This window comes from Phoca vitulina, unplaced genomic scaffold (genome assembly GCF_004348235.1).
Source record: "Phoca vitulina isolate PV1807 unplaced genomic scaffold, GSC_HSeal_1.0 scaffold18, whole genome shotgun sequence".
Taxonomy (NCBI): domain Eukaryota; kingdom Metazoa; phylum Chordata; class Mammalia; order Carnivora; family Phocidae; genus Phoca; species Phoca vitulina.
The window spans coordinates 468,313-480,713 of record NW_022589721.1 but is presented as its reverse complement, the minus strand read 5'-3'; the positions used below and the strand labels follow the sequence as shown (position 1 = coordinate 480,713).

The window sequence follows — 12,401 nt, the reverse complement described above, 5'->3', positions numbered from 1 at the left end:
GCGACACTCCGGCCTACGCCTCCATCATCACGTGACGCTCTCCCCGTGAGTCTGTGTCCAGATTTCCTTCTTCTTATATGAACTCCAGTCACTGGATTGGTTAGGGCCTGTCCTAATCCAGTATGATCTTATTTTAACCTGATCACAGCTGCAAAGACCCTCTTTCCAAATAAGGTCACCTCGCCTTCTTCACAGCTCCGCCAGCTTCTGGGTGCACATGAAGTTTTGCGGGACACCGTTCAACCCAGTGCCCACGCATCATTTCGCGGAGCCCTCATGACAACCTTGGTAGCCCCACTTTATGGAGGGAATAACCGATTACTTCCAGACCTCCACCTCTGTGATGTCCAACTTTTTTTGTTTTTTTAAGATTTTATTTTTAAGTAATCTCTACACCCACCAGGGGGCTGGAACTCACAACCCCGAGATCAAGGCTGCACGCTCCACCAACCGAGCCAGCCGGGCGCCCCTGTTACGTCCTACTCTTAGTGACATCTCCACTGAGCTGTCACACTGATACTTCAAAGTCGGCACTCCAAAATCAAACTCGTCCCTACCCCCCCCAGCCCCCCACAGGTGAAGGCCTATAATACAACAGCTCTGGAATGTCTGTTCAGGACAATGATAAAAGGGCTCTTTGGATGGGGCTATTTGAAGCTGCTTTTGCATTTCACTTTGTGTAAGACTGAAAAAAAAAAACATTAACTGTGCTTATCTAAAAATGATGAGTACCAACATTGACTTGACAGAAGACAGTGGCAGGAGGAAGGACAGATTCCAGAAAATAGTAAGGAGGCAGAGTTAATGGGTCGGCTGACTGCTAGATACCCAGCTAGATGGCTGAGAGGCGCCAAGATGTCGGCCTTGCCAACAGGCTGGATGGTAGTGTATTCACACACACATACATAAGTTTTGGGAGGACAATGATGAGTTTACTTTTTTCAGGTAAGGTCTTACATGAAACCTAATATAAGAATGGAGCTGCTTTGGTTGAAAAGGGACAGGGCCTTCTCCTGTTGTCCTCGCCCCTCCCGTGAAAGTACCTACAGCACCTGGGTAGAACATTGGGGAAGTTCCTGACTTAATGTATTCTTCTAAGCTCTAAACAAGAAACTACTTAGACCATTCCAGAAACACAGACATCGATCCTATTTCAAAAGTGTTTCCAAGATCCTCATGGCCTCTCTCCACCCTCATTTCCTGATAGGCTGTATCCTTCTACGCGGTGTGCTGTTCTTTATCTAGAATCTAAACGCAACCCTGTACTGCTTAACTTCTTGTGCCTTTGGTTGGTTGTCACGGGGCCTTGGATGTCCTGTCAGAAGACCCTCCATCTTCTGGTGAAAGAAGGCAGTCTGGTTTCCTTCAGAGAGAAGGTCAAGCTTTAACTCTTGGAACTGTGCCTGCCCTCCGCTAAGTCTACAACATTTATCAGTGCAGATGTGACTCCTTCTTTTCCAGCATCCCAAGAGGTGGTTCATTCAGAGGGAAAAAGAAAGAAAAATACAGGCCATGAAGAAGCTGGTGAGAGCCCTGACCACAGGGCAGGCACCGTCCCAAGCCTATGTAGGGGCTGAGCCAGAGCTAGGCTCTTGGGTGTCCTCTAGCTCTGTGTTTACCCAATTCAAGAATGAGGCTCTTCAAGTTTAATTAAAAACAGGATGTCCCTGCCAGGCCTCTCATTGACGTTGCTAAAAATAAGTAGGGAAGTAGCCTGGCCTCTTCATGGTTTAATCCCATTAAATTTGGGGGGGGGGACCTAGAGCTAATAAAAGACATGATTTGTTTCAGATTGCTGTCTGGCCGTGAGTCTTTTCTCTCCCCGTGCTGGGGAGCCCTAGATTCTGAAGTTCTAGTGCAATCGGCTCTGGGTTGTTGATGCCGTGGGAAGGGGACAAAGGGACAGACAGTTTCCCAAATGTGGTTTTGCCAGGCTGCCATCTACTTACTCATCTTGGGACCATTGGGATTTGTCACCTCAGCTCTTTGCTCACTGCTCTGGTGTCACACACGTCATAGACCTGGTGCTGTGAATAATCCACTAATCCCTGTCTGTGAGTTGATGCACATTAAAAAAAAAATCTAGTCTAGAGTTATGAAAGAGCTGTCTGGAATGCGGGCCCTCACTTCCTCCTCAAACCTACAGTACACTCAGACATTGTGCCTTTGCCCCATTCCAGAAGTCCTGTTTGAAAATATACTCACATAAGGGCATCCTGACTTTCTTTGTTGTTTTGGTTAGGATTTTGATTTTTATATTAGCCCATCTTTATTTGTCCCAACTCCACTTCTTTGGCCCAAGAGCTAAAGGCTAAATCTCTTAAAGACCTTCTGTTGAATGTGGGGGCCTCATTTTCTAACACAAATTCATCTGTTTGCCTGGTCTTTCATTCATTTGTTCAACCAAGAGTATTAAGGGAATAATCTCTGGACTATCACACCGTTGACTTCCCGTCAGAATTCCAAGGAGAGTTTCATGAGCCCCAAATCTTAGAGGCTGAGAGTCCCTCGCCATCATGGGAGCCAGAGGTGGAGGAGGTGAAGGCTTCCACAAGGGTTATTAAGGCATCACTGGAATCACTGTACCCATCTAAATGGTGCTTGTATGAAATGGGGTGCTTTTGGTCACCAATACAGTGTCTCCCAAGCCCTTTGCCAGAGGATTGGGGAGATATACAATAAGAAAGACCATATCGGTCATTTTGACAATTGACTGTCCGCCACCTAGAACATAGTAGACACTCAATAAATAACTGATGAGTAAATTATGAATGACAGTTTTTTAATTCTCTGAATACCACTGCCTGTAAGTAAGGGAGTAGAGGTGGGTTTGGGGAGTAGACATCGAATTTCCTGTCACTTCTATCTTTTTGTGGCTTATTGGAGAACTACAGATACCTTCCCATGCTCTTTGAGGCCCAGGGGTCTGTCCTGACCTGCTCCGGAGCCACATCTTGTGGCGCAGTCCCCTCCCCAGTCACACTCTCCGCCTTCTTGCCATTCCTTGTACCCGGTGTCTACGCACGTCTTTCCCTCTGTCCTCTTCCTCTGGGAGCTCTCCGCTTCCTTCATCTCTTCACTGTCCTCACTCCTCAGGGAGGCCTGCCCCAATCCTCGTGGCAAGGAAGGCTCCCCTGTTACGTTTCCCTTGACAGTAAACCCGTGAGGGCAAGGCTGGGGCAGATGGGCCCGGCACGGAATAGCCGGTGGGTAAATAGCTGGGGAATGACTGAGGGAAGGGATGAATGCTTGAGCAATGGGGAGGGGATAAACTGAGATCAGGGACTTTCCTTACCTGGGGTCTGTGGATGGGCTCCTGAAGCTGTCCGTGACCCTGAGTGCGGATCCACAAGCATGTGTGCCCGGTTCCTAAGGGGAGAGCCCTTAGCTTTTGACAGACCGAAGAATTGTGGGGGCCAAGGGCAGGCTGCCCCATGACGGGCCACTTTGGCGTGAAGATTATTTTGAGTTAAAAAGCCGTTGAAACCCAGCAGATTGAGGAACAGCTCTTTACCTCTCCCACAACTGCCTAAAAAGAATTTAGGTAGAGGATCCAGGAAGAGAACTGTCACCACAGAGAACGACATTATGGTATGAACGAGGTACAGTAGATGGGGAAGAACGTGGCAAGGCCTGTTTGATCCAAGTCCTCCATGTCCCATTGTTTCCCAGTGGCCCAGCGCACATTTGTTTACCAAACATTTCCTCTTTTTCACCTTCCTGTGAATTGCACTCTTTCCCTTGGAACTCCCAGACCCCTACCCCTTCTCCTTGAGTCAGAAGGACATAAAGGCCTCATTTTGCCTATCTTTGGAACTTCCATGTCTTTGTGGATTCCTTGTACATATGAAATTAAATTTGATTTTCTTCCATTAGTTTGTCTCCTGTCCATCTAGAAGGATTTTGAAGGGCAGAGGAAACCTTTCCTTTCCAACAGAATTTCAACAAATATGTTTAATTATATGAAGAAAGGAGAAAAAGAAAAGAGAAGGGGAAGGTGAGAAAAGCAACAAAGGATAAAGGGGAACTTTATAATGAGAAATGGAACAGAAGAAAGTTGAGAGAGGAGGAAGAGCCTGAGAGAAGGTGATGGGGGGGAGGTTAGTTATTCCTGAATGAATCCTCCAAACTTAGGGAGCCCAAGTCTGTGCAAGACCCTGTGTTAGGAACTGTCAGGGGTTCGATGAATAGCCAGATTGGACTGCCACCCTCCTGTATGAGAGGAGAGTGTTCTGGGTAACTACAATTGGAGTGAATGGGATGAAATGATCCAAGAGAGGTTTAGAACAGAGCCATTTGCTAGCACATCGGAAGGGAAATTACACATAGCAGAAGGAAGGAAGACCCTGGAAGACTACCTGGAGGAGGGGTAACATTTCAACCTGCCCTTAACCAATGGGTAGGATCCCAAGGAGAGCGGAGAGGGGTAGGTGAGCACTCAGATGAGAGAAGAGTGTAAATAAAGCTGCTGGTCCAGGAAACCAAGGTGGGTGATGCTCAGGTTGTGGGGCTCTTGACAGCCTTTGTGAAGCATCTGAGTTGGGAGCTGCCCCCGTTGGTCAGTGATAGACACACAGCAGGTGGCACCTGGAATTACCAAGTGAGATGAACTTACTGAGAGCAGAACAGACTCAGGGAAGGAGTCCACCCCGAAGAAGTCTGAGGATGTGCAATGACGAAGCGTTCGTAAGACTTCTGGCGAAAAGTAAGCTCATCGTTGACCCGCAAATGCCTCTCCCATATCACCTCTACAAACCCTGAAATGTGTCAGCTCTTGCACCTTTAAAGAGGTTGTCCTTGTGCGATCTAGTGGGATGCTGATCTCCAAATACTGTCCTCTTGTTCTTCTTGTTCTAAGATTCCTTGGCTTATGAATTCACACAATAGATTGTGTAAGATTGAAATCCGTGTGAGGTGTGTGTGTGTTCATTAGTCGGTGCCACCGATTCCCTTTTAACTGGGTCGAGTTACACAGAGAGCTTCCGTGTGGGAGCAAAAAAACCTGAGGAGAAGGTGCTAGATCTCAAGATACCCCTGTTCTGGAAGGACTCCTGCTCTCTGCTGCCATTACGATTTACCGGGCCCAGGAAATCTCAGCACCTGTTTTCCCATTTGTAAAAAGAACTCTATCCTGATGGGCTTTCCTGGTTCCCTCCAGGAGCCCAGTGTCCCCAGAGGCGTGGCATGTGGCACTCCAAACCCAGCACAGATGGCCCCATAGACCTGAGCTGGAGGGGACCAGGAAGAAGACAGAGCGTGGCTTGCCCGCTGCCTGCATACTTCCGTGAACGTTTGCTGGGGAAGCGGACTATGGACCAGCCTTATCCCAGTGACACCCGTAATCCGGGACAGGGCCGTAACTCTGAGCTTGACCTTTCTCCCAGGCAGAATCACTATGGAGGCCACGCTGGAGTTCAGCAAGGGCTTTGGGTGGGTTTCAGACAGACCCAGGGAGCCTGGCCTGAAGGATCCCTATGATCCCTAAGGTTCAGAACACAGGGTGATTCAGTTTTTCATTCCTATTTTACTGACTGGGGTAAGAATATTTACCCCCCTTTCTCCAGAATATGTTAGGGACTTGAGGCAGGGTTGATCCTAAATAAGACTGTAAAGCAAATAAGTTGAGCCTTTAATATTCATTTTTTTCCTCCCACATTTCCCATTTGGAGGCTACCTTCCCTCAGCTGTCTTCCTTTCACCCCTCCTTCCGACTATCCCATGGCATCTGGAGCTCCAGAACTTTCCAGATTTTTTCTGCCCACCTGCTGGCAAAATCTCCTTTTTCTAAAACTCCTTCCCAGGATTAAAGGTCCCAGAGTGAATCTGATGAGCAAAATCTGATGAAAGACGGGCTGGTTCTCTACCTGGTCCCTCAAGGATATTAAATACCTGATGGTCTGGGAATGAGAACAATGACTTTACATTATTTCCAAATCAAAACTACATTAGACAACAGGCCTTCCAGGCCTTTACTGAGTAGCACAGGGGGTCCAAGGTGGTGGGGGAGACTGTTTCAGTACCGCTTACAAAACTCAGTAGAACATCTGTTGTTGCTCATCAGATTTCAGATGTACCCAATTTACCTCAAGCCTGGAGTTGCATAATTATTTAATGCAAAGCTTGGATGGCAGATTGCTTCCATCTTGGGGATGCCCGGGAGCTTGCTGGGAAGCCATGTGAGGCGACTGCCACATATGGGAGGTGGGGGGGGCATCAGGATGAATTAGTGATGTCTGCCTGGGAGAAGGCGTGGGCAGACACTTGCAGACCATCAGATGTTTATTATCCTTGAGGGACCAGATAGAGACACTGACCCGTCTTTCTGGCCTGAGGGATGTCATCCACAGCTCTGCTACTAGAAGTGGTGTTCTCCGGGCAGCAACCACAGCTCTACACAGGAGCTTGTTAGAAATGCAGAATCCCAGGCCCCATGACCCCCCCCCATCAGATTCTGCATTTTCAACAGCTCCCCAGGGAATTCGTATGCGCATGACAGTCTGAGACACAGGGGTGAGCCTGTCTTCCTGCCAGCTTCTCACTGCTGGAGCTAGTCCCTGCACACTGGTTTTCTACAGCACATCAGCAGGGATCGGACTAGCTCCCTGTGTTCATGGGGGACACCCCCTTCGCCTCTCTGCTCTGGGAGCTTTACTGATAAGGCTATTCTGTTTCTGTCTTACTATCACGTCATTTCTGTCCCTAGGCGATCTATAAGATGGTTTCCTCTGTAATGAAAATGCCTGAAGATGAGTCAACCCCGGAGAAAAGGACAGAAAAGATCTTCCGCCAGATGGACACCAACAGAGATGGTAGGAGGCGGTGGCACTTGGCTTTGCTCAGAGTGGGGACTGCTGGAGGGACAGGGGCCACCCGGGCAGGCAGATGCTACTCAAGGACAAGATATTAGTCGCAAGGACCTGGCTCACAGCTCTTTGTGAAAGGGGCTCATCCCATATGCTCGCTGGCAGTGCAGGACAGAGAGGGACCCAGGTGGGCCAGGCCTAGGTCACAGCAGGCTGGATACCTGCAGGCCAGCTAATCAGAAAGCAGAGAGGGACTTGGTGTAATTCCACCCAGATCTGGTGGCTTCCACCCCAGCCTGCCCAGGGGGTGCGGTTGGGCTCTTCTGCGCATGCCCTAAGGTGTTGGGTTTCCTGGAGCCACGTGGTCTTCCCCAGCCTGTGTGGGCCAGGGGAGGAGGGGAGCCAGGTGGCCAGCACTTTCCACCCGGAGGAATTCAACAAGAGGATTCAAAACAATTCAAACCCAACAAGAGGATTCAAAACAATCCAAAGTGAAAAGGAAGGCTGGATTTCAAACTCAAGATTAGTGGATTTTATTCTTTTTTTTTTAATGATTTTATTTATTTCTTTGAGAGAGAGAGTGAGAGAGAGCATGAGAGGAGAGAGGGTCAGAGGGAGAAGCAGACTCCCCGCTGAGCAGGGAGCCAGATGTGGGACTCGATCCAGGGACTCCAGGATCATGACCTGAGCCGAAGGCAGTCGCTTAACCAACTGAGCCACCCAGGCGCCCAAGATTAGTGGATTTTAGATGTTGGGTTGCCAGATGGAATATAGGAGGCCCAATCGACTTTGAATTTTGGATAAAGAACAAATGGTGTTCTTTAGAGAAGTGTGTCCTATGCAATATTTGGGACACACTTATATGAAAAAAAAATTATCGTTTATTTGAAATTCAGTGTTAACTGGGCATCCCATATTTTATGTCCCCGATGTGGCAGTCCTATTTAGATGTGACACCTGAATTTGAAGTGCTGAGCTCTGAGCCTGCTGCGGAGGAAACCCAGTCTTCTGCAGCCCTTGCTGTTACTACCAGCTCCCCTGTTCCGCTGGGGGTCCGCGGCAAATCCTGTCAGCGATGCGCAAATGCTTTCCTCTACCCCAAATAGCACCGGTGGACAGAACGACGGGAGGCTTTGTAGGTAGCACAGGGAGCCTGTCTTTCTACCCCCATGCCCCTCCGGGGCACTGGCTGCCGCAGACTCTGGCTTGCCGGGGTGCAGGCCGACCTGTTTGCTTCCTGCGCAAAGGTGCTATTGCATCCCATCTCCCCTAATGCACCGTGATTCACAGCGAAGAGCTTGTTTTGGAAGACTAAACACCTGGGGTCATTTAATAGTCCTGAGCTTGCCGATCTAAAGCGGCAGGTCTGCTGGCGCCCCAGGGGAGCACAGGTGGCTTTGCGTCCTGCTCCCGCCCCGCCCCTGAAGAGAGGAGGGCTGTAGGGTGAGCGGCCAAAACCCTCCCGGTGCGCGGGTCACAGGCAAGGGGTTAGGGGCTCGCTACGAGGGCGTCACAGAGCCCCGATCGGGCTAGCAGTCCTGCTGCACATCCGGCTGCTGAAAGCCCTGTGCTTTCCTCGATGGGGAGAAGGGGGGGGGCGGCCGGGGTGGGAGCTGTACCGGGGAGGGGGAGGGGCTCGAAGCCTGGGCGCGGTCAGAGGAGACAGTCCCCGGGACCTGGTGCTTGCGGTGCTTTGCTTTGGGAGCCCAGGCAGAGCCCGGTACCCCCACCTGGAGCAAAGACCTCACCGAGAGGCTCCCACCATTAGATTCCTCTTGGTGGAAGCCCTTTGCGTCTAGCCCCTGGCTGTGGACTTGAAAAGTCTGGGCCCACAGGCAAATCAGCCCTGGAGTCTCCTCAGACGCACACAGGGGAGCTGACCCAAGAGATCCAGCCACCGAGGAAGAATGCCGGGCTTGCCCCGCTGCTGCAGGCCGAGGTTCCCAGCGCTCACCTTGGGGAGACCCCCAAGTGTTCAAGTGGCCACTTCCATCCGCCCTCCCTCCCTGGAGCCAGCCTTTCAGACCTAAGAAGTCATCACCGTTTCAACCACTGCCCAAGCAGGCCACAGCTCTCGAGAAATGGCCAGGACACAAAGCCTAGACATGGCCTGCTCTATGTTAAAAATAAATAGATAAAAGCCCACCTTTCTCCTTCTTGTAGCTAAAGTAGATTTGGTTAAATAAGAACTCGGTGCTGGGGGAGGGGGTTGTGGTGAAGGGGAAGACATATTTGTTGATGTCTCCCAGGGGTGGGTGATGAGGGCTTCAGTGGGTGGCGCCCCTCCTGTCTGGGTTTGGAATCAGTTGAGAAATAAGGGAGCAATCACTGAGGTCGAGGATGGAGTTTGTGGGAGGGAGGAACCTAGTGTGAGAGCCCAAGGGCCTGCAGACAAGCCCCACAGCAGCAGGGAGCCCAGCGGGCAGGGACATCCTTGGAGGGCCGAGGGGGCAAGTCCTCTCTGGGAGTTTCTATCTAGAGCAGGCCCAGCTGCTCCCCCCCAAGGATGGGACCTTCTGGAAGCACCAGGAAGGGAGGAGAAGCTTTGCCCTCCCCAATTATATGACAGACTGTCCTTCCAGAAGAGAAATCAATACATATTCCAGCTTACTCAGGAAGGAAAGGGACACACGGATAAAAGTGGGATCCCAGGGGGTCATGTCTCCCTCCTCCAGCCTGTTCTGATTGACCCCGGGGACCCGAGGACTCCCCTCTGCCTCGTGCACACACCCCTTTCTTCTCCTTACTTTGCATGGAGGGGCAGCCCCTCACATGCTGTCCTCCCCCCAGATATCTGTGCGGGCCCCTCTGCTCACATGCAGGGAGAGAGAGGGACTCTTGCAGCAAAGCTAAGGCTACCCCAAGGAGGCCAGAAGGCTATGGGGACACCGGGAACCCCGTGACGGCCTTGGTGCGCCAGGAGTGCAGCCTGCTCTCTTAAAAAGGCAAAGGCCAGCTTTCTGTTGCACAAACACCCAGTGAGAACCGCCCACCCCCACCCCCTCCTGGGGCGAGGTGGGGGGACGGGGTGGGGGGGTGCGGGGGGACGAGGGCACGTCCCCGCAGCTGCCACCAGCCCCCGCTCACCTGTCCTCTTGCTTTCTAGGAAAACTGTCCCTGGAGGAGTTCATCCGAGGGGCCAAGAGCGACCCGTCCATAGTGCGCCTCCTTCAGTGTGACCCCAGCAGCGCGGGCCAGTTCTGAGCCCCGCCCCCCACGGATCGTAGAGCTGCTTGCGTCCCCTTTCCACCTTTTCGTTTTAACAAATTTTTTTTTTTTTTTTTTTCCGATCAATATTGATGGTGTCGCTGTCCCCCCCCCCCCCCCCCCCCCCCGTGCGGTCAGACGCACCTTCCTCCGTGACGCCTTCGGCTTCCTTTGTCGGGGGGATGCCCAGAGCCCCAACGCGCTTGTGGAGAGCATGGACGCGCTGTCATGCAGACTTTGTGGTGTTCTTGTTCCTTGAGTTTCCATCGTTCTTACTGTTGTTTTTCTTCTGATTCCAATGTCTCTGTTCTCAAACCGAAGACTCGGGGAGGCAAGAGAAGGGAAAGCAAGCCAGTCCCGGGATTCTGTGGCCAGCTTCCAGGGGCCTGTTTGAAAAACAAAACTCCCCAGCTGGGTCTGGAGCCACACGGGCAGCCCCCGGGGTGATGGCGCCTGGTGCCGGCTTCCCAAGGACAAGGGACCCTGTGGGACCAGGCTGTGAAAGCGCCCGGAGGCCTCCACTCCCCCCTCTTCCCCAGCGGGCTGTAGTGTCTAAGCTGTGAACATTTCAAGGTAAATTCATAGAGAAGAGGAAAAGATGGCTCAGCTGTTTCTTCACACGTTTACACTAGTTGAGCTAAGCTGAGTTTCTTTGGAAATTAAACACAAATGGTAACTTATATAACAAAACCAGACCCATCTTGTTGCCTATTGTGATTAAAAAAAAGAGTGCTGTATATAAAATATTGGGTATTGCAGACCAAATTAAGTGTTTTGCCTTGTTTAAATGAAATGCATGTTTAGTGAGCACTAATACAATCTTATTACAGAAGACTGTTTTTAGTAGCTTAATGTGAAGTAAGCCAACTATAATGAATGTCTGTGTCTTGTTTTAAAGTCATATCTGTCTTTGCACAAATGCACCAATCAACAGGTATATTTTATATATTCCAGAGAAGTACAAAGTCACCATGACTAGGGCGCAACCTTAATTTTGAATGCATTTCCAGAGTGGTAGTTCCTGCAGAACAGAAGTAGGACAGGTTTAAGTGGGACATGTCCATTGGAACACCAGCGGCTCGATGGTATTAGATTGGAGGTACAGTGTTTTTCTGAGTGGATTAATATTCTGTCGACCCGAAACACACACACACACACACACACAAATTCTTGAGACGTCCCTTTGGTTTAATCCACATTATGGTTAGGGAGCTGTATCTGCAATGTTGACCTTTTCATGCCCCTGGTGGCCCTTCAAAGAGTCCGAGATTGGGCAGTGAGCTGACTCATTGTGAAGAAGCCTTGGCCAAGGGCGTCTGTGCTTTCCAAGGCCCACTGTGGGGAATCCAAAAGTATTTTCCATCACCATGTTCTTTGAATGCCAATTTCTGTTTTCAAAAGTGACAGTGCAAATTTGAGTCACTCTTTGGTCTGGTGACCTCATACACACTAATTGGAATTGAAAGTTAAGAGTAAAAATTGCTGATCACAAGTAAGTCAGTCATATTTTCACAAGTAGTAGGCCTGGGGAAGTCCAAACACTCAAGGACATAGATGGGGAGGATCTGCTCCGGGAGGAGGCAGAGAGGTCCCGAGTGGGTTTATCTGCAGCCAAGCTACTTTCTGTAGACCATGACCCACAGAAAGACAAACATAACTATGAGGAAGATGATGCTGAGCCCATTCTAACTCCAGATTCTTCTGTATTACTTGAGTCCCTTTTAACTGGTAGCAAAAATCTGAATTTGTATGGTTGACCAAAATGAACTAACTTTGCAGGATGAAATTAGGAGACCTAGACATGGTAAAATCATCTTCATCTTCCTCTGAGTGTCCATTTCTCACAGTGGGTCTATCCTAAGACTTGCCAAATTCCTCCATGGGCCAAGTGGTAAGATCTGGGTTTGAAAACTAGGGAATTAAACTAAGAGGCGGAGGGCACAGTGAGTGATGTTCAGGAGGTGCATCCCACTGCTCTGGACTGATGACCTAATTCCCCCTTTCAGTTCCCCTTAGAAGGGGAGTCAGTTAATGTTTGGGCAAGCCCGCCTAAGCTCTACCCTCGGTCAGGACATCTTGTTGAGCCAGACTCACCCAGTTCCCTAGAACTGAGAGCTGGAGTGAGGAGCAAGGAAGAGGGGCTCCAGATGTTTAGGAGAGAAAACAGAGCCAGACGCCTGGCTAATGAATGCCGACATGCCTGGGATGTATGCAAATAGTCTTGTCCTGGCCTGCCATTGACCCTGTCTGTATTTTCTTGATGGTTGTTTTTTCCTTCTACTCCTTCCCAGGAAGGGCTTTGTATGTCTAATCCAATGCACTTAAATTTGGCCAAGGGACTCTGCAGCACTCAGAAGGCTGAATGACTAAAGGTTTAGGTCATTCCTTTGA

General features: G+C 50.2%; 1 protein-coding gene across 5 annotated transcripts in view; it reads left to right on the top strand.

The window, feature by feature from the left end:
• Positions 1 to 12,401, top strand: part of NCALD (neurocalcin delta) — a 372,435-nt gene extending 360,034 nt beyond the window's left edge. For all 5 annotated transcript variants that reach the window (XM_032415658.1, XM_032415660.1, XM_032415657.1 and 2 more), the window contains 2 exons: positions 6,704 to 6,809; positions 9,910 to 12,401. In XM_032415658.1, the coding sequence (XP_032271549.1) occupies positions 6,704 to 6,809; positions 9,910 to 10,007 (204 nt within the window). In that variant the 3' untranslated portion in view covers positions 10,008 to 12,401. The remainder of the gene's footprint in view (positions 1 to 6,703; positions 6,810 to 9,909) is intronic.